Source organism: Primulina eburnea, chromosome 12, assembly GCF_022965805.1.
Source record: "Primulina eburnea isolate SZY01 chromosome 12, ASM2296580v1, whole genome shotgun sequence".
NCBI lineage: Eukaryota > Viridiplantae > Streptophyta > Magnoliopsida > Lamiales > Gesneriaceae > Primulina > Primulina eburnea.
In genome coordinates, this window is record NC_133112.1 from 13376975 (window position 1) to 13402042 (window position 25068).

Consider the following 25068-nt stretch of genomic DNA (forward strand, 5'->3'; position numbering starts at 1 on the left):
GTGTAGGAAGAGGGGTTGATCAGCTGGTCTGGGAGGTGCCCTTGTCTTCCTCCCCGTTACTCTCAAGCAGTGTTAGCTTCGGGCTTGTTGTAGCATTTTGCCTCCTCTGATTGAGAGGAACATGGTCGTCAGGTTCTTCTTGAAAATCAGCCCGAGACGCCTCCCTTTCTTGTGGAGTATTTTCCCGGACAGATTCATCCTGTCGGGCCGCCTCCTCCTCGGCCAGTCTTTTCTGCTCAACAGCTGCTCGCCGAGCTGCCATTTTTTCCTCCTTGGCCGCCTTCTCAACCCACTTCTTGGCAAAGGCTTCCTGCATCTCTGTGTTATCTGCACAAGAAAAGAAAAGGTGATCAGAATGATTACAAAATAGCAAGACAAGAGAAAGTAAAAAGGAAGTTCGGAAAGAGACAGCTACCGGATTGAGCGCCCGAGCCAACAGCTTCATCTATTATCCAGTCGATCGGGTCCTTTTCCCAGGCACTCGACCCGTAATGTAGAACCCGAAAATCAGATTACGTATAAGACATGCATAATTGCTATTATTTAAATAAAAAAATGAATTTTTATAAATATATGAAGTGTTTAATTCATTTTTTATAATTGTTAAGTCATGAGTATTTATTTTAAAGGTAGATATTTAGTTTTATCTTTTCAGGATAAATACGCGAGGCGGATCGGAGTTTAAAGATTAGAGTTAAGATTGATAATAAGAAAAGTATTCCTAAATTTAATTTAAGTCAAGGATTAATTTAATTTGAAGAAATAGAATGTTTTAGAATTTATTAAATTTATTGGAGCTAAATTATTAAATAAGTTCTTTTAGATTCAATATTTAATTAAAGCTTAAATTAAAATGTGTAAACAAATGATGAATTAATCTAGGTATAATATATTCAAGAAATTAAACATAGATTTAAATACTTAAATTTTTAGACCAAGTATGCAATGCAAGATTCTATCCTAGAGCAATTGGTTAATTCATTAAAATATATAAGGATTGTATTAAACCTTAAGAAGTTAAAATATAAGCATTAAACAATATTATACCATGCCAAAAATTATTAATAATTTTTGTTCAAGCCATTTTGCAGGTGTGATAACTCCTCATTCAAGTAACCTCAATGACCTTTAAAATGAATAAAATTCCTCACCTTTAATTCAATAGTTATTAGTAAATTCAAATACTATAATATACCTCAATCTTACTCAAACCATTATCCTAGCAAATCAATGTGCATATGCAGTAAGAATAAGGAATAAAAGCAACGGCAGCTAGAGGAGAAATCATTTCAAAACCATTCCACTTCTTCACTTGTAACCTCCCACCTTAATGCATATTATGGTATCTTTAACACTTCTTGTAACCATCACCTCCATTACATACCATTCCTTCATTCCATATGCTTGAAAATATCAGAAGTGATAGGCTACTGAAATCGTGAGTTAGCAGCAATTAAGAATAAAAGAATAAGAATAGCTACAGCAATGTTGAAGAAACAATTCAAATTCTCACTTGTAACTCTCAACTAAATGCAATTCAAGACTCATTTAACACCTCTTATATCATTCACCTTCAAACCCTGACATTCAAAATATTAGAGAAAACTACAGCTTGAAAATCGTGTAAGAACAGCAGAAACGAGAAAGAATAAACCAACTTCGACTCCGCCGCGCCGTATTCGTTGTATTGGTTTGTTTTCTTCAAAACAATTTCCAGGCATGTATATATTGTTTCTTTGCTCTACAATCAAGTCCTATAGATATTTTAAACCATTATATATGCATGATTCAAGCAACAACTCGTAATTTACAGCAACCTTGCAAGAAAACTGCATGTGCCACTCACGGCTTTTGAAATGGTATTTCACGTTTTGGTGTGTTTTGTTGCCTACAGGGAGTTTTGCGATTCCAGGAACTCAAGGATGCATCTAGGCATGTCTTAGAGTATGTTAGGTGTTGTTGACTCGTTGGTTTACGCCCACACACGTAGGTTTAAAGTAGATAGTAGGAAAATTCATTTTTAGCAGATTTGGTTCACGATTTTTCTCCTTGGATTGTTAAGGTGAGAGTACAGATCATGGTTGTTCTAGGGACGGTATCCATGGCCTGAACCCTTACTTATCATGTCTAGGACGGGACCAAATCATCCTTTCAAGGTTTAATTCACGTATCCATCAAAATGTCACAGCAGCAACACAAATGCACTTCGGTTCCTTCATTTTTCTGTGTGTGTTTCGGTTTTTGAGTGTTTGTATGGATGATCGTTGGCTCCTAGTCCATAGCCATGGTACATACAACACTTCATCATGTCTAGATTGAGTCATGGTTGATCATATAGCCACTGGAATGATATCAGACAACAAAACAACTCAATACATCCCACTGCACAGAATTGGTGCTCTCGGTAGAAGCTTGGTATTGTCCTAGGTGTTCTCTTGGGTTGTGGCTGGCTTTTAGCCCTTAGCCATGGTCCAAGCCATGCCTTAGGATGTTGTAAGGGTGTTTGGTCGGTGGTTCAAGCCAATGGTCATTAATTTCAGACTTTACACCGCAAACAAACAAGCTGCTACTGCTGTATTTTGACAGCAGCTTTGGGTCTCGGTTTTGGTGGTGGTTTGAGTTCTTGATTGGCTTTTAGCCTATGGCCTTTGACTGGAAAATACATTAATGAGTTAGGAAAGTCATGTTTTTGGCCGTTTGTGATTCGGTTGACTTTAGAGGTCGTACGAGAATTTACGGTGCAATGAGCCAAAATGACTCTCGAAAGAGTGTTTTATGTTTTTGGATTCCATTCACCCATTTTCGTGTACAGATATCATCATGAATATTTTTCAGTATGATAGGGGTATTTTTAATCATGGTTTAACGTCGGTTTATGTCAAGATTACGATTATGCAGTATTTATTTAAATTTAAAGAAAATAGTAGAATTATGCATTTTGGTTACGTATGGGTTATAATTATGGAACAGCATGCCACCTAGACGCATTATTTATCGCACGGGAGGTGATGAGCATCGTCATGAGAACGAGGAGAGAGATTTACCACCACCCCCTCCACCAGACATGAATGCCCAGATGCTAGCTGGGATGACTCAGTTCTTCACACAGTTTGCGGGGAACAATGCATTGGGAGCCAGACAGATGGGGCCGGAGGCTATCTATGAGCGGTTCATGAAGATGAGACCGAAGGAATTCTCCGGGACGGCAGATCCTATGATTGCCGACGGCTGGATTAAGTCTCTTGAGGTTATCTTCGAGTTCATGGAGCTTGGAGATGAGGACAGAGTTCGTTGTGCGACCTATTTATTTGGAGAGACGCCCGCTTGTGGTGGGAAGGAGCATCCGTAGCCTTGAATTTGGCTACTCTGAGCTAGGCGCGCTTTACAGAGGTATTCTTCTCTAAATATTTTACTGAAGAGGTGCGTTCCAGGTTGACCACAGAGTTCATGACCCTGAGGCAGGGAGACTTGACTGTTACGGAGTTCATCCGTAAGTTCGAGAGGGGATGTCATTTGTACCCCTAATTGCTAATGATGCTGGAGCCAAATTGAGGCATTTTCTGAATGGTCTGCGGTCGATCTTGTGTCGTGATGTTAGGGTGGCTGGCCCTACTACCTATGATGTTGCTGTTTCCAGAGCTCTAGCGGTAGAGCAAGACCAGAATGATATTGATCGCGATCACCAGGGTAAACGACCATTTCAGGCACCACACCTTCCTCCTCAGCAGTAGCATCCAAGTAAGAAACCTTTCCACGGCCCATCTAGGAGCAGAGGACAGCAGCAGCAAGGGACGTGTAGTCCCGAGGACATCTGAGTATGCAGTATGTGTCAGGTGCTCATGCCGTCATGCTAGGACTTGTATGTATGGTTCGGGAAAGTGTTACAAATGTGGTAGTACTGACCACATATTGAAGAATTGTCCTCAGAAGAATCTGCCTACCCAAGGCAGAGTTTTTGCTCTCCATGCAGCGGAGACTAACCCGGAGACGATGCTCATGACAGGTATCCTAAAGCTTTAAGTTCGTATTTGAAATGTAATGTTTTAAGAGTTTGAGTTAAGATTTTGAACTTAGAATTTGTGATAGGATTGCATGTTCTAATTAGTGATATTTTCGAGAAATTTAGGTGAGAAAAACTTTGATATTTGCATGTCTAGAAGCTTAGTTCTTGTAAAACTATTGGGTTTAGCATGAAATTCCAATCTTTCAGGGAGAATCTTTATAGCCGGTTCAGCTACGAAAGCCTTGATAGATTCAGGGGCTACTCATTCGTTCATTTCAGAAACCTTTGCAAGTTCTCTCAAGATCAAGGAAATTGGGCTAGACATAGCGTATTCAGTAGCATTGCCTTCTGGAGAGGAGCTGACAGCTACTAATGTGATCCGATATATAGACCTCGAACTTCATGGTAATCTTGTGTATGCGGATCTTATCATTCTGCCGATGCCAGAATTTGATATCATTCTGGGATGGACTAGCTATTGAAGAACAGAGTTTTGACTAATTTCCAGCAGAGATCTGTTCTACTCCAACCGCTTGGGATGGAGCAATTCTTATTCGAGCCAGACAGGTATTTTAATTTACCGCGTATAATACCTTATGTCCAGGCTAGGAAACTCATGCATCGAGGGTGCCGAGCGTTTTTAGCTACTGTTGTATCTGTTCCCGAGATATCCAAACTGTCAGCATCCGATGTTCCTATTGTCCGGGACTTTCTAGACGTTTTTCCTGATGACGTCACTGGTTTGCCACCGGTGCGAGAGGTGGAATTTTCTATTGAACGTATGCCAGGAACCTCACCGATTTCAAAAGCACCGTACCGATTATCACCGACTGGAGATGGCAGAACTCAAGAAACAGATTCAGGAACTTCTTGACAAGGAGTTCATTCGCCCGAGCTTTTCGCCATGGGGCGCACCAGTCTTGTTTGTGAAGAAAAAAGATGGTTCGATGAGGCTCTGCATTGATTACCGGGAGTTGAACAGAGTTACAGTGAAGAACAAATACCTACTTCCGAGGATAGAAGATTTATTTGATCAGTTGCAGGGAGCTTCAGTATTCTCCAAGATAGATCTGCGTTCCGGGTATCATCAGTTGCGGGTGAAAGACGCTGATGTTCTCAAGACTTCTTTCAGGACTCGTTATGGCCACTTCGAGTTTCTTGTGATGCCGTTCGGTTTGAAGAATGCGCCAACGATCTTCATGGATCTCATGAATCGCGTATTTCAGCCGTATCTTGATCAGTTCGTGATAGTATTCATAGACAATATTCTCGTCTACTCAAATAATCAAGAGGATCACAGCAGACATCTGACCACAGTATTGCAGACTCTACAAAAGCACAAGCTATTCGCGAAGTTTAGCAAGTGCGAGTTCTGGTTAAAGGAGGTGGCGTTTTAGGCCACGTCGTTTCTAGCAGCGGTATTTAGTTAGAACCGGCGAAAGTTGCAGCAGTCAGAGATTGGGTTGTGCCGCAAAATGCATCAGAGATCCGTAGTTTTCTTGGGCTAGCAGGATACTATCAGAAGTTTATTCAGGGATTCTCCTCCATCGCAGTTCCACTCACATCATTGACGAAGAAGAATGTTAAGTATGTGTGGAGCGAAGAATGTCAGAAGAGCTTCGATACATTGAAGCAAGCTCTTATTTCAGCGCCAGTATTGGCAATGCCTTCATGACCCGGAGATTTTGTTCTGTATACCGATGCTTCGAAACTTGGTTTAGGAGCAGCGTTTATGCAACATGGGAAGGTGATAGCATATGCTTCTCGTCAGTTGAAGATTCATGAGAAGAATTATTCTACCCATGATCTAGAGTTGGCGGCCGTAATATTTGCATTGAAAATTTGGAGGCATTATTTGTACGGGGAGAAGTGCCAGATCTTTACCGACAACAAAAGTCTCAAATACTTCTTTACACAAAAAGAGTTGAATATGCGGCAGAGGCGTTGGTTGGAGCTAGTGAAGGACTACGACTGGGACATTAGCTACTATCCTGGCAAAGCTAATGTAGTTGCGGATGTGTTGAGCAGCAAAGTCGCAGTGATGTCCTCATTTGGTGGTTTCGAGACCTCTTCAGTTTGAGATGCAGAGGTTTGATTTAGGGACATATCCTCGAGGTAGAGTTCCTTGTCTATCTACTTTGACGATTCAGTCTTCTCTTCTAGACCGTACTCGCAGTGGACAACTAGCAGACGAGCAGTTGGCAAAGAGGAGGAAGAGAGATGAGGCCAAGGGCAGTATCTTGTACACAGTAAGAGATGGTATTGTGAGATATCGAGACAGAATGTGGGTTCCTAGCAGTGATTCTATTCGAGCAAATATTTTAGCTATGGCCCATATGTCGCCGTACTCTATTCATCCAGAGAGTACAAAGATGTACAAAGATCTGCAGTTATTGTATTGGTGGCCCGGAATGAATAAGGATATCAGACGTTTTGTATCCGAGTGTCTGACTTGCCAGCTAGTGAAGACGGAGCATCAGAGACCAGCAGGTTTGCTCAAGCCTCTTCCTATTCCCGAGTGGAAGTGGGAGAATGTCACCATGGACTTCGTTGTCAGTTTGCCAAAGTAAGTCAGAGGGTCGAATGCTATATGAGTGATTGTAGATCGTCTTACAAAATCAGCTCATTTCTTGCCTACTAAGGGGACTTTCTCCATGATCCAGTATGCAGAGTTATATATCCGGGAGATCGTTAGACTTCATGGCATTCCCGTTTCGATAGTATCTGACCGAGATCCTAAATTCACTTCCTCATTTTGGAAGAGTTTGCATTCAACGATGGGTACGAAGTTGTTATTTAGCACAGCTTTCCACCCTCAGACAGATGGTCAGTCAGAAAGAGTTATCCAGATTTTGGAGGATCTTCTCCGTGCATGTGTCCTCGATTTCTCCGCGAGTTGGGAATCAAAGTTGTCATTGGTGGAGTTTACCTATAACAACAGTTTTCAGTCGTCTATAGGTATGGCTCCATATGAAGTACTGTACGATCGTAAGTGTAGATCGCCTATTCATTGGGATGAAGTATGGGAGAGATCAAAATTAGGTCCGGAGATTGTGCAGCACACTGCTGATATGGTAGTCAAAATCCGTGATAGGATGAGGACTGCTCAGAGTAGACAGGAGAGTTATGCAGATCATAGGAGGAGAGATTTAGAGTTTGCTGTTGGTGAACATGTTTTTGTGAAGATAGCACCGATGAAAGGTGTCATGCTGTTCGGGAAGAAAGGAAAGCTCAGTCCGAAATTCATTGGACCATTTGAGATCCTCGACAAAGTTGGTACGTTAGCTTATCGTGTTGCTTCTTCCGCCGAATCTGGCCGGAGTACACAACGTGTTTCACGTCTCCATGTTGAGGAAGTATATGGCAAATCCATCGCATGTCTTGAACTTTAAACCGTTGCATCTGACTCCGAACTTGTATTATGAGGAAATACCAGTGCAAATTGTAGACAGACAGGAGAAAAAGCTTCGGAACAAATTGGTCAAGATAGTGAAAGTCAAATGGCTCAATCATTCGGAGGAGGAAGCTCCGTGGGAATCTGAACCAGATATGAAGAGTCGATATCCCGAGTTATTCGGTAAGATTTAATTTCGGGGACGAAATTTATTTTAAGGGGGAGAGAGTTGTAGAACCCGAAAATCAGATTACGTATAAGTCATGCATAATTGCTATTATTTAAAAAAAATGAATTTTTATAAATATATGAAGTGTTTAATTCATTTTTTATAATTGTTAAGTCATGAGTATTTATTTTAGAGGTAGATGTTTAGTTTTATCTTTTCAGGATAAATACGCGAAGTCGGACCGGAGTTTAGAGATTAGAGTTAAGATTAATAATAAGAAAAGTATTCCTAAATTTAATTTAAGTCAAGGATTAATTTAATTTGAAGAAATAGAATGTTTTAGAATTTATTAAACTAATTGGAGCTAAATTATTAAATAAGTTATTTTAGATTCAATATTTAATTAAAGCTTAAATTAAAATGTGTAAACAAATGAGGATGAATTAATCTAGGTATAATATATTCAAGAAATTAAACATAACATTTAAATACTTAAATTTTTAGACCAAGTATGCAATGCAAGATTCTATCTTAAAGCAATTGATTCATCCACTAAAATATATAAGGAGTGTATTAAACCTTAAGAAGTTAAAATATAAGCCTTAAACAATATTATACCATGCCAAAAATTAGTAATAATTTTCGGTCAAGCCATTTTGCAGGTGTGATAACTCCTCATTCAAGTCACCTCAATGACCTTTAAAATGAATACAATTCATCACCTTTAATTCAATAGTTATTAGTAAATTCAAATACTATAATACACCTCAATCTTACTCAAACCATTATCCTAGCAAATCAACGTGCATATGCAGTAAGAATAAGGAATAAAAGCAACGGCAGCTAGAGGAGAAATCATTTCAAAACCATTCCACTTCTTGACTTGTAACCTCCCACCTTAATGCATATTATGGTATCTTTAACACCTCTTGTAACCACCACCTCCATTACATACCATTCCTTCATCCCCATATGCTGATCAGAAGTAATAGGCTACTGAAATCGTGAGTTAGCAGCAAGAATAAAAGAATAAGAATAGCTTCAGCAATGTTGAAGAAACAATTCAAATTCTCACTTGTAACTCTCAACTAAATACAATTCAAGACTCATTTAACACCTCTTATATCATTCACCTTCATTACCTAGCCTTCCCCAACCCTGACATTCGAAATATCAGAGAAAACTACAGCTGAAAATCGTGTAAGAACAGCAGAAACGAGAAAGAAGAAACCAACTTCGACTCCGCTGCACCGTATTCGTTGTATTGGTTTGTTTTCTTCAAAACAATTTCCAGACATGTATATATTGTTTCTTTGCTCTACAATCAAGTCCTATAGATATTTTAAACCATTATATATGCATGATTCAAGCAACAACTCGAAATTTACAGCAACCTTGCAAGAAAACTGCATGTGCCACTCACGGCTTTTGAAATGGTATTTCACGTTTTGGTGTGTTTTGTTGCCTACAGGGAGTTTTGCGATTCCAGGCACTCAAGGCTGCATCTAGGCATGTCTTAGAGTATGTTAGGGTGTTGTTGACTCGTTGGTTTATGCCCACACACGTAGGTCTAAAGTAGACAGTAGGAAAATTCATTTTTAGCAGATCTGGTTCACGGTTTTTCTCCTTGGATTGTTAAGGTGAGAGTACAGATCATGGTTGTTCTAAGGACGGTAGCCATGGCCCGAACCCTTACTTATCATGTCTAGGACGGGACCAAATCATCCTTTCAAGGTTTAATTCACGTATCCATCAAAATGTCACAGCAGCAACACAAATGCACTTCGGTTCCTTCATTTTTCTGTGTGAGTGTGTTTCGGTTTTTGAGTGTTTGTATGGATGATCGTTGGCTCCTAGTCCTTAGCCATGGTACATACAACACTTCATCATGTCTAGATCGAGTCATGGTTGATCATATAGCCACTGGAATGATATCAGACAACAAAACAACTCAATACATCCCACTGCACAGAATTGGTGCTCTCGGTAGAAGCTTGGTATTGTCCTAGGTGTTCGCTTGGGTTGTGGCTGGCTTTTAGCCCTTAGCCATGGTCCAAGCCATGCCTTAGGATGTTGGTAAGGGTCTTTGGTCGGTGGTTCAAGCCAATGGTCATTAATTTCATAGTTTACACCACAAACACACAAGCTGCTACTGTTGTATTTTGATAGCAGCTTTGGGTCTTGGTTTTGGTGGTGGTTTGAGTTCTTGGTTGGCATTTAGCCTATGGCCTTGGACTGAAAAATACCTTAATGAGTTAGGAAAGTCATGTTTTTGGCCGTTTGTGATTCGGTTAAGTTTAGAGATCGTACGAGAATTTACGGTGCAATGTGCCAAAATGACTCTGGAAAGAGTTTTTTATGTTTTTGGATTCCATTCACAAATTTTCGTGTACAGCTATCATCATGAATATTTTTCAGTATGATAGAGGTATTTTTAATCATGTTTGAACATCGGTTTATTGTTGGTTCGGGTTGGTACGAAGCCATGATTGATAAATCAAGTTGTTGGTCATAATCGTCTCGTTATTGGTTCGATTGTCAAGTTTTGGTCAATATAAGATTTTTTGCATGTGTCACATATTAGAATTAAGTCGCAGCAAGCCTGGGAGCGATCCAACTCATCCGGTAAAAACAAGGTTATAATTATATTACGTGTACAAAAATATAAAATGTTTATTTTTGAGACATATGCGATATGTCTTGTGGCCACCTTACGCTTATGGGTTTGGAAGTCGGTAGGCGCAACTGAGGACCTCTCCACCCGGTGACTTACGACCGGTTTACGATTATGTATGGGTACGGATATCCAGTCCAAGGGCTGTGGTGATCTCTACCGCCCAGTATACTATGGTTTAGTCTGATCAGGCGCTCACGTTATGTTATGGGCCACTTGCTTAGAAACATTATCTCTACCAGAAAATTATGATATGATATGACAGAGCTCTATTGAGCAAAGCTTTTAAGTATGATTTTCATATATGCACGTAGTTATAATTATTCATGATACGACTTTCACTGGACGCTTTACGATACCATATTTTTACGTTGCATGTGATTTTATGATATATTTACTTGTTATTCACGATATATACATGTTGAGTCTTTAGACTCACTAGACTTGATTGTTGTAGGTACTGATGAGGTCGAGGCCGAGGGCGAGGACCAGTGAGTTGGCTTGGGTCAGCGGTAGTAGGAACCCGAGGACCTCATGTTTTAGTTTATGCATTTTCTTATGTTCAAACTCAGTTTAATACGTTGGATATATTTTTAAGTTGTTGTTTGAAAACAATATTTGCTTCCGCTGATATTTTAAACTCAAAATTATTCACATGTTTATTTTATAAATGAGGCAAGATAATTATTTATTTAGAAAAATTTTATTAATTTCGCTAAAATATGAATACGAAATACGGGCCTTTACAGTTGGTGAATACGAAATACGGGCCTTTACACGTAAGCTATTAAATTTTCCTCGGAGATGAGGGCAGAAGAAGAAAATTTTTGACCCTCCACCAACTCTTGGCTTCGGGTGTACGGTTCCTCAAATTTGTATGATTTGGGGAGGGAAGGTTGAATACGAAGAGAATGGAGAAACCCGGTCAAATAGGGAAGGGAAGCCGGGAGTTGTATATAGAAGAATCGTCTTTCCATCCCTTCTGGGAAGAAGGGATATCATCAAGGAACCGGGATTTTAGCCGGGCAAACAGGGAGAAGGCGTTGTCCCCCAGCCGTCAAACAAAAAAATAGTGAAGAATAAGAGGGTTGATGAGGAGTTCGTGCATTTTAAAAAGGATATAGGCCGAGGCCATGATCCGGAAAGAATTGGGGTGAAGTTGATTGATAGGTACGCCAAAAAATGTGGCGACCTCAATTGTAAAAAGAAGGGAAGGAAAACCGTAGACCATTTCTAATTTGGTCCCAAAAGAAGGTAGTGAAGCCGGGAGGGGGGTTAATTTCCCTTTAAGATGGGTCGGGAATCAGAATTTGAAAAGTTTAGGGGATGGAGCCGAGAGTCTTAAGCTCCTCATCCGCTCCCAAGCGCAGAGTGCTTCTCATTGAAGCGAACCAGAGAACTCCCGGAGTCTCAGATTGGGGAGGAGATAAAGCTTGGGCTTTTCCCTTACCTTTGCTCTTCTTCAGAATTCAGGAAGGGCCGGAAGACGAGGGCTTTGGGGATTTGGTTTTCGATTTGGTAATAGAAATCAGGGGGAGAAGATGAGCACAGCGCGGTGGACTCGTCGCTAGACGAGCCTTACGCATTCGCACCAGAAGTGGAGGAGGTAGAGTTTGACATTATGTTTTGAAACGGGCTCGAGTTTATGTCTAAGAAATTTTTCTAAATATGCTTTGTGGTGTTTTAATGAGTTTGGTAAGTTTCGGGGAGAAATTTTGAGGCCCGGGGGTAAAATGGTCATTTTGGGTTTCCAGGGCAAAAAGTCATTTTGCACATGAGTTTTTAGTCCTAGCAGCGCCTTGATCACAATTTGACATGTCTTATTTAAATGCTTATGTATCACGACCATGATTTTTATGAAATTAATAAAAAACGTTGCATGCTTGATTTTAAAGAAAAATTACATATATGCATAATTTTATTAAGTGATGAATAAGATGACATGTTTTGAAGGACGGGAGTTGGTTGTGACTAATACGATTATATGAGATATTATGAGCTGAGGCCAAGACTCAGTTGACAGGTAATGTTGTCGCCGATGTCCCCACCGCCGGGTACCGCGATTATATTAGATGGGTCCATCGAATAGAGTTGATACGAAAGTCACAACTAATGAACTGAATTCAATTAAAAGAAAATGTATACGTATATGATGTTATGATGAGACATGTTTTGACACGTTATGATTTTATACGACATGTTTACGTTATGCTTTTAAGTTCATGAAATGTATGTTGCTTACAGTATTTTTCACTGTTTCATGTTATGTATATGTATTCGATATAATGTTACAAGTTTTACGAGTCTTTAGACTCACTAGATGTGAAATGATGTAGGTGAGCATGTTGATGAGGAGGCTGGAGGTGCCGAAGTCTGAGTCGGCAGGGCTGGACGTGCGCACATGAACCCGACGACCATATTTTCGGCACATCATGTTTTTGAGTTAGGAGTAGACATGATCATTTTTATACGCTTTGTTTTGACATGTTGATGATTACCAGGATTTTTACTTGTTTTATCTTTTTACCTACATCTAGGATGGAAGAGTTGGCGATAATTTTTAAACTGCATTATTATATCTTTTATATGATTATGATTATTTTAAAAGGTGAATTTTTCAGCAGTATTGCATGCATGCATAATTTAAGGGTTTAAAAAATGAGTTTGTCCAAAAAAAATTAGTAGCATTTTAAGCAGTAGATGTTTTATATTTACTCATGTGTGACGTTGCAAACATAAGAAGCAAATTGAAACTGAATTTTGCCAAACTAAATTTTTGGCGAGTTTCAGGTGTTTTGATGATATCTCTCAGCTGGATGATTCAAATGAAAATCCGAAAATTTGACTAATAAGAAAACTCAATTTGGAACAAGTCGTATTTCACGTCAGCTGAGCAAAAAATCGGATGTTATCAAGGTCTAACTGATCGCTGAATTACCGAACAGATTGCATAAAAACAACAATCAGTTGAGTATGAGCAATTGCGGTATTTTGGTCATATCTCTCAGCTTAGTTATTGGAATGAAGCAATTCAGTATGTGTTGGAAAGACAAGACGATGATATATAAATCATATTCAGAAGTAAAAGTCTAAATCGAAGCTTAGGATGCTGATAAATGATGATGAAGCTACTGGTTCTGCATAAACTGAAATCAGCTAGGCTGATTTCAGCAAACCAGCTAAGCTGATTTCAGCAAACCAGCTGAAACTGAGCCAGACTAGCTGAAACTGAAATGAACCAGCTGAACTGAACCAAATCAGCTGAACTGAACCAGACCAGCTGAAACTGAACTGAACCAAACCAGTTGAACTGAACCAGACCAACTGAAACTAAACCGAACCAGTTGAATTGAACCAGACCAGTTGAACTGAACCAGCTGAATGGAACCAAACCAGTTGAACTGAACCAGACGATCTCAAACTGAACCGAACCAGCTGAACTTAACCGGACCATAACTGAACTGAACCGGACAAGCTGAAACTAAACAAGTTGAAGAGTTGACCAGTTTAAGCTCAGGAAAAGTCCAGCAAGGCAAATTTAACCGTTTCAATTTCAGAAACAGTACATAAACTTTCCAAACGGTCATATTCTTATATCTAACGTATATATCATTTTTGGGGCTTATAAATACAACATCTTGAAGATCAAACAAGTGCTTTTGCAGATGTTTCAAAGCATGGGCAGTTAGCATGAAGAAATCAGCTACTTGAGAGCACAAGCCCTTGTGTGAGGATACATTTGAGATTTACATTGTAAATGATAAATTCCTCACACACAATCGCTTACATATACAAAGAGTTAAGCTTATTGAATATGAGTGAGCCTTGCACAAAGATAATAAACTTGTATATGTAGTATTTGCATATGAGACATTAAACAATATGTTGATTGTGAGGTGCTGTCTGCAATCTTGAGTGCTATGAGTTCTAGTTGGGTGCTGCCCTTCTGGAGTGGGTTTGTATAAGGTGTTGTATAAATCAAAGTCTTCTAGTGGATCCTTCCCAAGGAGAATAAGGGGTGACGTAGGAGCATTTGAAGTCTTCGAACATCCATAAACAAATTCATGTCTATTTATTTATTGCATTTACTTATATTTTTCATAGTTTTAAAGATGCATTGTTGAAGCATTTTATGTAGTCTTCAAATACCAAAATATTGCATACCAAGTGTTTGATAAAATGCTTAATTTTAAATGATTTATAAAATATATAATCAGTTTCTACGAGTGATTATTTCGAGTGTCTTCCACTTGATTTGAACACCAAACTCGATTTACTTCATTGATGTTCAATATTGAACCGAGCTATTGTAGCTCAATGATGATCCCCCTAATCGATCTTGTCAATATTTTTATATTTTATTATCTTGAGAATATTAAAGTTTTGGAAGAAAATCTATGCGGATCTTGATAAATAAATATCTACAACCTTATCTATAATTTTTGAAATTGACATGGGCTTCAAGGAGTTGGAGGATTAGGCCCATGAAAAATATAAAATGCAGCGAACGTGAGCAAAAAAAAAGGTTCAAGAAGAAGAAAAAAGCAGCGCAGAAGTGAGCAGAACACATGAGGAGAGGGAAGAAAGGAGAGAGAAGATCATAAGAGAGAGGAGAGAGAAGAGAAGGAGGAAGAGGAGTGGCACGTAAAGAAAGAAGAGGAAACTAAAGTGAACAGAAGGGAGCAGAAGTGTGCACGGAAGATGGAAGCACAGAAGAGAAGAAAGATAAAAGGGGGAGAGGAAGGAAGTGAAGACGACAACAATGCAAAACAAGAGGCTACAGTGAAGCAGGAACAGAGGGGAAGAGGAAATGAAGGGAGTAAGATAGAAGGTAGAAGCAGGAGGAATTCCTCAACACACGTCGTAAATCACTGAGAATTCCTTTCATTCCTTCTTAATTATGTTTTTTTCTATGAACTTAAATTTGACTTTTCACTTCTGTTTTGAATTTATGGAACAAATGTATTTAGGCTAAGAACACGATAAGGTCAAACAATACTTCGTTTGATATTTGGTTTATTTTCAATATATTATTTTCCTTGATTATAATTATTGATTGATGTTGGTTTAATATTTCTTGTTAATATCTTGATCAACTATTTACATGTTTGTTGATTAATCACGAATCTAAAGATGATTGGTTAAATATAGCAACAAAGACGTCATCAACACATGGTTAAACTGACTATAAATAATATTTAGTTTCATTATGCGGTTTTAGGTGAACATTGAAATTCCACGAAAATTTAATGCTTTTAGATCTAATTAAATTCAAGTAGAAATAATTGGACTATTAGATTTAAATATATTTATTAACTCGAGGAATCGTTTAATAAATAAAACTGGGGATTTCACCGTGACTGTCAAGAATTAAATAATTAATTGAATTTTAATATGTGTCAACATAGTAGAGTTTGGTACCGTTGTGTGTCTTAGTTCTATATTTGAAGTTTAATCCCTCATTGATCCTTGAATTCGTCATTTTTAGTTGCAATTATTTTATTTACTTGTTTAGATTAATAATTCACATATCATCTTTTTATTTATTTTATCTAGCTTAAGTTAAGTGATAAAAATTATAGTAATTAAATATTAGTCTATGTGGGATCGATACTTGGACTCATCATCCAATTATTAATAACTTGACCTAGTCCGCTTGCTAGATTTATTCTCAATCAAAATCTTCGGTCAGCGGGCTTTTAACAACACTGCTTATGACAACACTTTTTCTTTCACATACACAACAGATAAAATCAACACTTTTTCTTTCACATACACAACAGATAAAATCCGTTGTCTTGAGGAGTTTTTTTTGTAGTGAATGCTGCAGTCATGAGCTCGTAGATGTTAGTGTGACTCACTTTACGAGTTTCAGTGCCATACGACTCAATATGGACAAGGCTAAGCGATATGGAATTGGGTACAATCACAAAAGTTCAGCTAAATCGAAAAATTGGTCACCCAAGAAGTCGCTAAACGAAATTCAGCAAGAGGCTATTACAATTATTAAAATAAAAGACTGTTCAAAAATGATACCGGATGAAGAATAAGGATAAAAGAGCACAAACACATGTTATTTCATCCTCTTCGCACTCACATGTCACACACAAATCAGGAAATGTTATCTAGAACACAGAAACTGGTAGATCGGTTCGATTGATCCAAATATGGATTCCCAAAGGACTAATAAGTTCTGGACCCAAATAGATTTGGGTACCAAATTTATTCATTATTTGTGATTGTAGGTTACAGGTAATTTGATCAAAGATTCAGCTGGTACTTGGACAGCGGATGTTCTAGACATATGACTGAAAACGCAAAACTAATATCTCAACTGATCAAATATTATGGTCCTAAAATCAGTTTTGGGGATGCCTCATAAGGTAAACTGTGAGTCCAAGTATCGATCCCAAAGATACTAAGATTTAATTACTAGAATTTTTATCACTTAACTTATTAAGCTAGATAAAATAAATACCTAAAAAGATTATATATAAATTATTAATCTAAAATATTAAATAAAATAATTGTAACTAAAAATGACGGTTTCAAATATCAAAGAGAAATTCAACTTCAAATAACGAACTAAGACACACAACGGTACAAAACTCTACTATGTTGACACCTGTTAATATTCAATTAATTATTTAATTCTTGACAATCACGGTAAAATCCCAATTCATTTATTAACGATTTCTCGAGTTAATAAACCTATTTAAATCTAACAGTCCAATTATTTTTAATTGAATTTAATTAAATCTAAATGCAATAGATCTTTATGGAATTTCAATTTCCACCTAAAACCGCACACTGAAAATGAATATTATTTCTAGTCAGCTTAACAATATGTTGATGACGTCTTTGTTACTATATTTAATCAATCATATTCTGATTCGTGATTTATCAACAAACATGTAAATAGTTGATCAGGCTATTAACAAAAATTATTAAACAAACTTCAATCAATAATTAAAATCAATAAAAAAAATATATTGAAAATAAAATTAATATCAAACAAAGTATTATTTGACCCTATTGTGGTAATAGTCTTATATTTGAATTCATAGAAGAAAATATAATGAAGAAGGAATAAGAGGAATTCTTAGTTATTTTTTGTGTGTGTTGATATCTTCCTCCGCGTTCTTCCTCTTCCTCTATGGCATTCTTTTCTCTTCTTCCTCCCTGTTGTTGTCTTCCATGTAGTCAATCTTCTGTTAACCTCTGTTCTTTTCTGTTTTCTCCCTTCGCTTCTGCACGCTTCTGTTCAGTTCTGTCCACCCTTCGGTTCACTTCTCCTCTCTATATGTGCCTCTCTTTTCTGCCTCCCTTCTGTTCTCACGCCTCTTTCTTAGTCTTCTCTGTGGTCCTCTGTTCCTCCCTCCTGTCTGCTTCCTTTTTTGCTTCCTCCTTAGTCTTTTCCCCTCATTTCTGTTCTCGTGCCTCTGCCTCTTCTCTGCTTTTTCTCTCTATTCTTTTTTCACGCGTGTCTGTTTTTTTTTTCTTTTTTTCCTCTCTTCACTTCTCGTCATACGCTGCCTTTTATTTTTTCTTAACGGGCCAAATCTTCCAAATCTTTTAAGCCCATATCAAGTTAAAAAATTGTAGATAAGATTGTAGAAATTTTATTTTCAAATGTAAGACTTCATCTTTATTAAAATCTGCAAAAATTTTCTTCCAAAAACTTCAATATTATCAATTGAATAAGATATTAGAATATTTTATTTCTTTTCTTTTGGTATTTTTCTTTTGAAGTCTTGCAAAATCATCTTATCTTTCAAATTAGATTTTTCTTTTTTATTCAATTATAAAATTATGATCAAACTAATCCAGATAAACACATAATTAAGGATAAAAATTCTATTTAAGCACAAATATTATAAAATAAAATCCATAAATTTTTTTATTAGATTTGGATTTATTAATCTGCAAGTGCACAAATATCTTATATATAATCTTCCTCAAGGCAGCAAGTCTTTTACATCTCGAAAAAAATTAAAGCATGTCGCACTATATTTTGTGGAGTGTTTCCCAAATCTTGTCTAGCTATGAAAATTTTCAGATTGCCTTTTGCTCAACTCTTGAGTAAAATAGCCGGAATTGTACCAATATAGTTTTATTTTGAACTGACCATACATAGTTCACAAAATTTAAATTTAAAAAACAAATGCAAATCAGATAGCATGTTGGCCATTCTTGTGGAAATTTTAACCACTTGGTAAATTAGTAAATCTCACTGAACGGTAGGGTCCTCTAAATCATGAACATGAGCATTATGGGTGCGTGAGGGACGTCATTTGAGCGCCTCATTTTCTAAGGCACATTTTTTTATTAAAAACTTTAATTAGGTATACGAGTATTATTCACCCCATAGGCAAAAATATAATTTTTATTAAACTTTTTTTACAAAAAGCGTCAAATTCTAGAAAACATAACATTAATAAATTAAATAAAATTTATCATTTTTTTAAAGCTCCAATATTTTGAATTCTCGAAGAAAAATTACTCTATATAAGTTGAATTTTTCTCGTGCACCACAACATAATTTTTTTTTTCCTAAAGCCTTTGAAATCTTTCCCACACAGATTAGAATAGAAAAATAAACTTTTACAGCGACAAAGAATGGGCTTGTTTACATTATTGTTAACAGTGAGTGATAATGGAATTGGGTCAAGTGCTTAGGTTGGTTATAGTATTGACACATTAATCGTGTACAAATTGAGAATAAAATTTAGATCTTACAGAATTTTTGAAAAGAAAACAGAGAGTGAGGGCAGAAGTTGAATATTCTTATGAAATAAATTGTCATAAAAAGGAGAATCATCGAAAGTGAATTAATGCATACATTTAAGGTTGAATATAAAAGTTAAAAGAGTGAATGGTTTTCGGTTATTGGGCTTCATTTAAGTCGGATAACACACGAGTTTTTTGCAAGCGAAACTAGCATGTTCCAGTTTTGAGCATGTTACATAATCCATGTAAATCAGACATTGGAACTCAAATGTTTTCCTTTACATCAACTGGTGTTCACATATAAAATGTCATTGAAGCCAGGTCGCATGAAGATGCGGTCTTGCTTGCTTACACGGTCTAAGAATGTCTTGTTCGAGATATAAGTTTGAATTTATGTTGGCATTGTTCATATTTGCACGGCATATAGGTCATAGGTCATATTGAGCTTGTGTTACGAGTTTGTTCCATTGAAGAAATGGCATGGTGGTGAGGACTACCCTTGTACTATTTCTATGCCTTTCACTTGAGCATAGTTCATACAAGGCCATCCACATGCATCTCCTAGGTTCATCACTGTGTCATTCCCAAATCCCAATTATATTTTGTAGCTATCTTCAAGGTTAACCCTTTCTATCATTGGGGCTTTAGCCAACTACAATCACAAGAAAAACTCACCACCCACGAAACGATTACAAGTCCAATTACCAATGTGAAAATGGACCTAGAACCATATAAATTCACAAACCCGAAAAGTAACAAATTTGATGGATAGTCCATCTTCTTTACTAAAACGATGCACGCCTAGTGAGCTGAATGAAAAGATTAAGTTCAGTTAGTAAGTCAAATTGTCTCAAAAATAACACACAAGCATTTGATTAGAAAAAGGGAGAAGCACACCAACACCACCACATCAACATTTCCAAATCAACCGTACTATTCAGGATCATCATGTTGCCCCATAATCTTAAAAAAATACCAAACCTTTTTGTTAAAAATGTAAGATTATTGACTGTGTTGACTGCTGACAGCCCATGCGTTCATGCTTCACAAAACCCTATATTTCATTAACCCTTTAATGTCTAATATCCATTCCAATCAATAGTTATTGGAGGTATACTAAGATTTACAGCTATCGTACAGCAAGGCACATGACGAGGAGCTATATTGAAGTGAAGTGCGCCATAGTGGTGTGATGGAATCTAAATCTAAAGACTTGAAGAATATTTCACCAGACACAATGCAATATATGATTGACAAATGATCAAGCTTTATCCTGCATTTCATCATGAATTTTCTATTTCTATCTTAAAGGGGCTCTTAAAAGTTAAGTGTCCTTCAGCCATTAATGCAGATCGAAACATGGGCTTTATGGTTAAGGCTCCATATTTCATTAAAAGAATGTGCCTTACCTTTTGCGTCGAATAACTATGATCCGACCAATTTGTATATATGTTGCCTGGATGCATATTCCGGACATATAATCCCCAATCATCTTGACTCTGAAACTGAAATGTATTCAATCTTGATTCGGAAATATAAAATTATAGACTGTACTAAACCCCATAAACTCGAGGTTTGAAGCAAACACAAAACTATCTCAGCATCAACGGGTTTAAATAAATGAGAAGCAAAAACTTGTCCAAATGCAGAATACTGAGTCTCATACAAAACAAAACCCTCGATCTAATTCACCAAGAAAATAAACAACGATGAGATACTAGGAGTTCCCAATAACATTACCGAACACAACCTCAGAACCGGAGTTTCGTGAAGAACCAGCGGTTTTTCCCAGTCTTGAACCGCTCCTCGAACCTAGCCTTCGTCTCCTTAGCTGCCGTCACCTTCTTGTCCCTCGACTGCAGGGAATCCAGCGTCACCACATCCTTCAGATCCACATCGAGCGTGTAGCGCGTGGGCATTATGTGGTTATAATTCACGAGCTTAATGAAGCATTTCACCCTCGATTTCTTCGCCTGCTTCTTTGCGGAGTCCTTACGGATGACTTTACGCGGGTATTTGGAGATTCCGGCGACTAAGCAATGCCCGTAAGGACGGTCACGTGTGCCGTCGTCGAAGGCTCGAATAATCACGGCCTTACGGCCGGCGTATCGGCCTTGTAATACGATTACGGCCTTGTTTGGCTTCAGAAATTTCACCATTTCCGCTTCTCGCTCTCTGTGTTGGGCGAATGAGTTGGGCGAAACATGAAACCCTAGTTGACGTTTTTACAGTGTTAACGTAATGGGGCTGTTTCGGGCTGAACTTGTTGAAACATTGGGCTTCGTAATGTCGCTACACTATTGGGCTCATTTTAACATTTCCTTCTTTTACTAATTTATAATTATAATTTATAATTATAATTATAATTTATTTTTTCCCTTCTTAAAAAACAGAGCTTAATTCAAGTATCCAGTTTTAATAGAATTTCAAATAGTATTACCACTATAGGCACGGTGATATCTTCCTGATATGGGCATGCATAGTGCATTGCAATTGTTGAAGATTGATTGATCGCCTTGTTTGTGGAGCTTAAATGCTTACTAGATTTTTAATTTCAAATTGATAATTTATTAATAATAACTATAGTTTGGGCCAATGTTCTAAAGAGTAAAATATGAGGAAACATTAAATTAGCTTTAAACTTTACAATCTTATGCGAACTCAAGAGTCACTGAGACTCTACAAGTAGGCTCATCACGTGCTCGAGACCAACATGGGCACATATCCATAGTACATGGCTCAATCCCATCTCCAAGTCAGAGAATAGGTCCACGGGGGTGGGCAACTGAGGTGAGCCATGATAGGTGTTCAAAGGATCTGGTGGTGTGTCAAGGCGCTAAGGGTGTGCCGAGGAATTACAAGTTGGAGGGTGGGTTAAGTAGTTAGAGTTATGCCATTAATATCCAAATAAGGCGAACAAATATGGAGGCGAGCACCAAGGTACGATTGGTGGTGAAGAAGAGAGCTTGGAGGTGTGCTAAGGAATGTTGGAGGTTTGATAAGGAGTCTTTGTGGTGCTAAGTAATTAGGGATGAGCTAAGGTGTGTGGGGTGTGCTAAGGAGCGGGAGATAAGCTAAAGATTTGGGAACGAGCAGAGGAGATGTGAGGAGGGTCAAGTAGCCGGAAGTGTTCAGCGTGACCCAAGGAATATGGAGTTGAGAGGGGGTTTAAGTAGATAGAAGTGTGACAATGGGTAGCCAAGAAATGTGACAAGAGAAGAGCTCGCCCTTGCCAGTAGAAATCCTATTTGATTGATTCACCTTAGAAGGGTGGGCCCCTGGCTATGGAGGTCTGTAATGGCCTGTTGGAGTCTTGAATTAGGCGAGTCCTTAGCGACTGGTCCCCTACCTCATGCATATGGTCCCCCACCTCGTACATATTGTTTGAGTAGGTGTCCAGCAAGACAACTTTTGGTTTGAGCTTTATTGACTCTTATGTTACAAATTATCTTTATTTTAATAATATTTTACGTTTTATATATTATGGTATTTATTTATCTGTATATCCATGCAAGATGCATATATTATGATATCATGAAGTTGTACACATGATGACGATCATGAACCACATTTTAAAAGTTACTATATATTCTAAACTTGTTCTTAGACAATTCAGCCATCTAAATAAGTGTAAAGACCGCTTGAGCTCGAGACTAGCATCTGTAATATTTTGTACCATGTTTCATGGTAGGGACATAGAGATGTCCAACCACATATGATGATTTCTCATATGATGGGTCACTAAACAACTCTCTCTTGATTTTTTCAAATGGTTATCATTTATCAAGTGGATAATCTACAGTTATGATCATATACCATTAGTCCTTACAACCTGAGACAACATAGAGGCTCTATATATTATTACTGCACTTTGACTCATTTACCGGCTCCGCAAGGGTCATCATATGGCGAGTTTGGGTGCAACATCAACATACGTAGGAGACAATGCATTGTATTCGGAGATTCATCGCTCACCTATGGGTGTGAATATCCTATATAATAAGACGAGTTAATAATTCAAGAAATATCTTGCCAGAATATGAAATGTGATTTAGGGTAAAGTAGTTTCATAGTTGCACATGCAATGCCACTATGATTACTAAAAGACACATCACATTGTTATTGAATTCATATGCAACCCTTGACATATCAATCCTTACAGATTTGATTGAGATATATGAGATGAATGAACATTACTTTACGTTAACATATCCAACTAGTTATCACAGGCACTATAAGTGATAAATAGGTAATCATGAGACGATATTACTAGGCGCTCTACCATGATTCGATGGTGAAATCATAAATAAGTTCAGATATTATTATGATCAAAAGGTTAACACATAATGATGCTAATTAGGATATTATCGTTTAAGGGACACTTGTTGTCTTGAATCACATGAGTTGTGAACCCACAACTAGTTGTATCCCTGAACCATTAAGGTCACACAAGTATTCCTTTTCGTGTTCTCATCGAGATATTCAATTCAAGGAGTTGAATTTGGCGATTGTGGTTTGATAGAGATAAACATTTGGCTTATAAAGTATTTATAAGTTGATTCCACATTTGAAAGTTTTGAGAGCTAGGATGACTGCTAAATTAGTGAGGAGAGTGTGACCACATAAATTTTATGAAAGATTTCCGAAATTGACAAGTTCCAAAAGTCAGTGGACGGTTGACTTTAATTCTATCGTTTTTGAAAAGTTTGACTTTGCATCGTTATAATGAGCTATGAACACTTGTCACATCAGTGCTTTCTGATTACCTATCGGGATTATGATGAAACCAGGATCATGGATTTTTTGATAGATTAGGCTTGGACTATCCTATTGAAACTCTAACTATTAGGTGTTCTAGTTAGACAAAACACCAAGTAGGAGATTTTACTCGTTGAACTGGAGTTTCCTAATCAAACTATCACTCGGAGATTTGACATGTTGATTCAGAGTGTCCTAATCAAATATGATCTAGATATGATCTCATTATCCTAATATGATCTAGATAAGATCACATTATATAGATATGATCCAGATAAGATTACATTATCTAGATTTTTTTCATTCCCGAGGGGTTGCTTGCAGACTTTGATAAAACTCTAGTTATCCTAGTTGGTTAAAACTACTAGGACAGTCCTCTGACAACACATTCCTGAAAGCTCCGAAATATCGGGCTCGCGGTCCTCTCAGGACTCAAGGATAGCCGTGAAATTTTGTACATATCACCAAGAGTTATCATGATACCAGCGAGTGCAAGTAATTAAAGAGGGGCCATTCCCGACCAAAATCTGTCGAAGCCGGCCCACCAGTGGAAAGGGCTCGAGGACTCCCGTGAGCATCCAGGAGCTCGAGACCCCTCCCCCTTGCAATGCCCCAGATTTCAGACCCAAGTCGGGACTACCCTTCAGACAGGTCCCTAGATTAGAAAGGTCGGGGAAAATCCCTACTCAGGGTGTAATCAAAATGATTTCAAAAGGATCCACCGATGATGATTCCAACCGGGCTCAGAAGTCATGGAGCTAGTGAAAGAGTTTGGGAATGGACAGTGCAAGGCGAGAAGATGAACCAATAATCAGTTTTGACACCCAGGATTTCCAATGCGCCAGTTTACCTCATAATGATGCTTTGGTCATCGAGACCAAGATTTCCAATTATGCTGTCACGCGAGTCTTCGTTGATTCAAGCAGTTCAGTTGATGTTTTATTTCAAGAAGCCTTGGATCATATGGAATTGAAGGACTACTAGATAGAACTAGTAGAAACTGCCTTTTTTGGTACGCAAGGGGAGAGATTGTGCCACCCTAACAATTGGGAACGGGGAATTAAAAAAATCATTCATGACCACTGTCACAGTGGTAAGTGCGTCTTTTTCATATGAAGTGATCTTTGGAAGGCCGGCCATAAACGCCCTCAAGGCCGTTACCTCAAACTTACTATCAAAAAATCAAGTTCCCAGTGAAGAACATTGTAGGTCTGAGGAGATCAGTCATCCACCTGATAGTGTTATGATGAGACTCTTCATGTCCGAGAGGCCAGGATGATAAGGGAGTAAGAAAGATGGATGGACTCGAGGGCATGGAGGTCCTCGTCGGCCTAGAGACG

At 37.9% G+C, this 25068-nt stretch overlaps 1 protein-coding gene and 1 long non-coding RNA gene across 2 annotated transcripts; one reads left to right on the plus strand and one right to left on the minus strand.

Annotated features, from left to right (window-relative positions):
• Nucleotides 1-19116: 19116 nt before the first annotated feature.
• On the plus strand, nt 19117-20067 carry LOC140807747 (uncharacterized). Its single transcript, XR_012112753.1, has 2 exons — nt 19117-19240; nt 19348-20067. It is a non-coding gene; the product is annotated as an uncharacterized lncRNA (long non-coding RNA).
• A 500-nt stretch (nt 20068-20567) lies between these two features.
• LOC140807746 (large ribosomal subunit protein eL27x) lies at nt 20568-21182 on the minus strand. Its single transcript, XM_073164708.1, has one exon. It carries the CDS (start codon nt 21127-21129, stop codon nt 20722-20724), a length of 408 nt encoding a protein of 135 aa, XP_073020809.1. The 5' UTR covers nt 21130-21182; the 3' UTR covers nt 20568-20721.
• Nucleotides 21183-25068: the final 3886 nt, after the last annotated feature.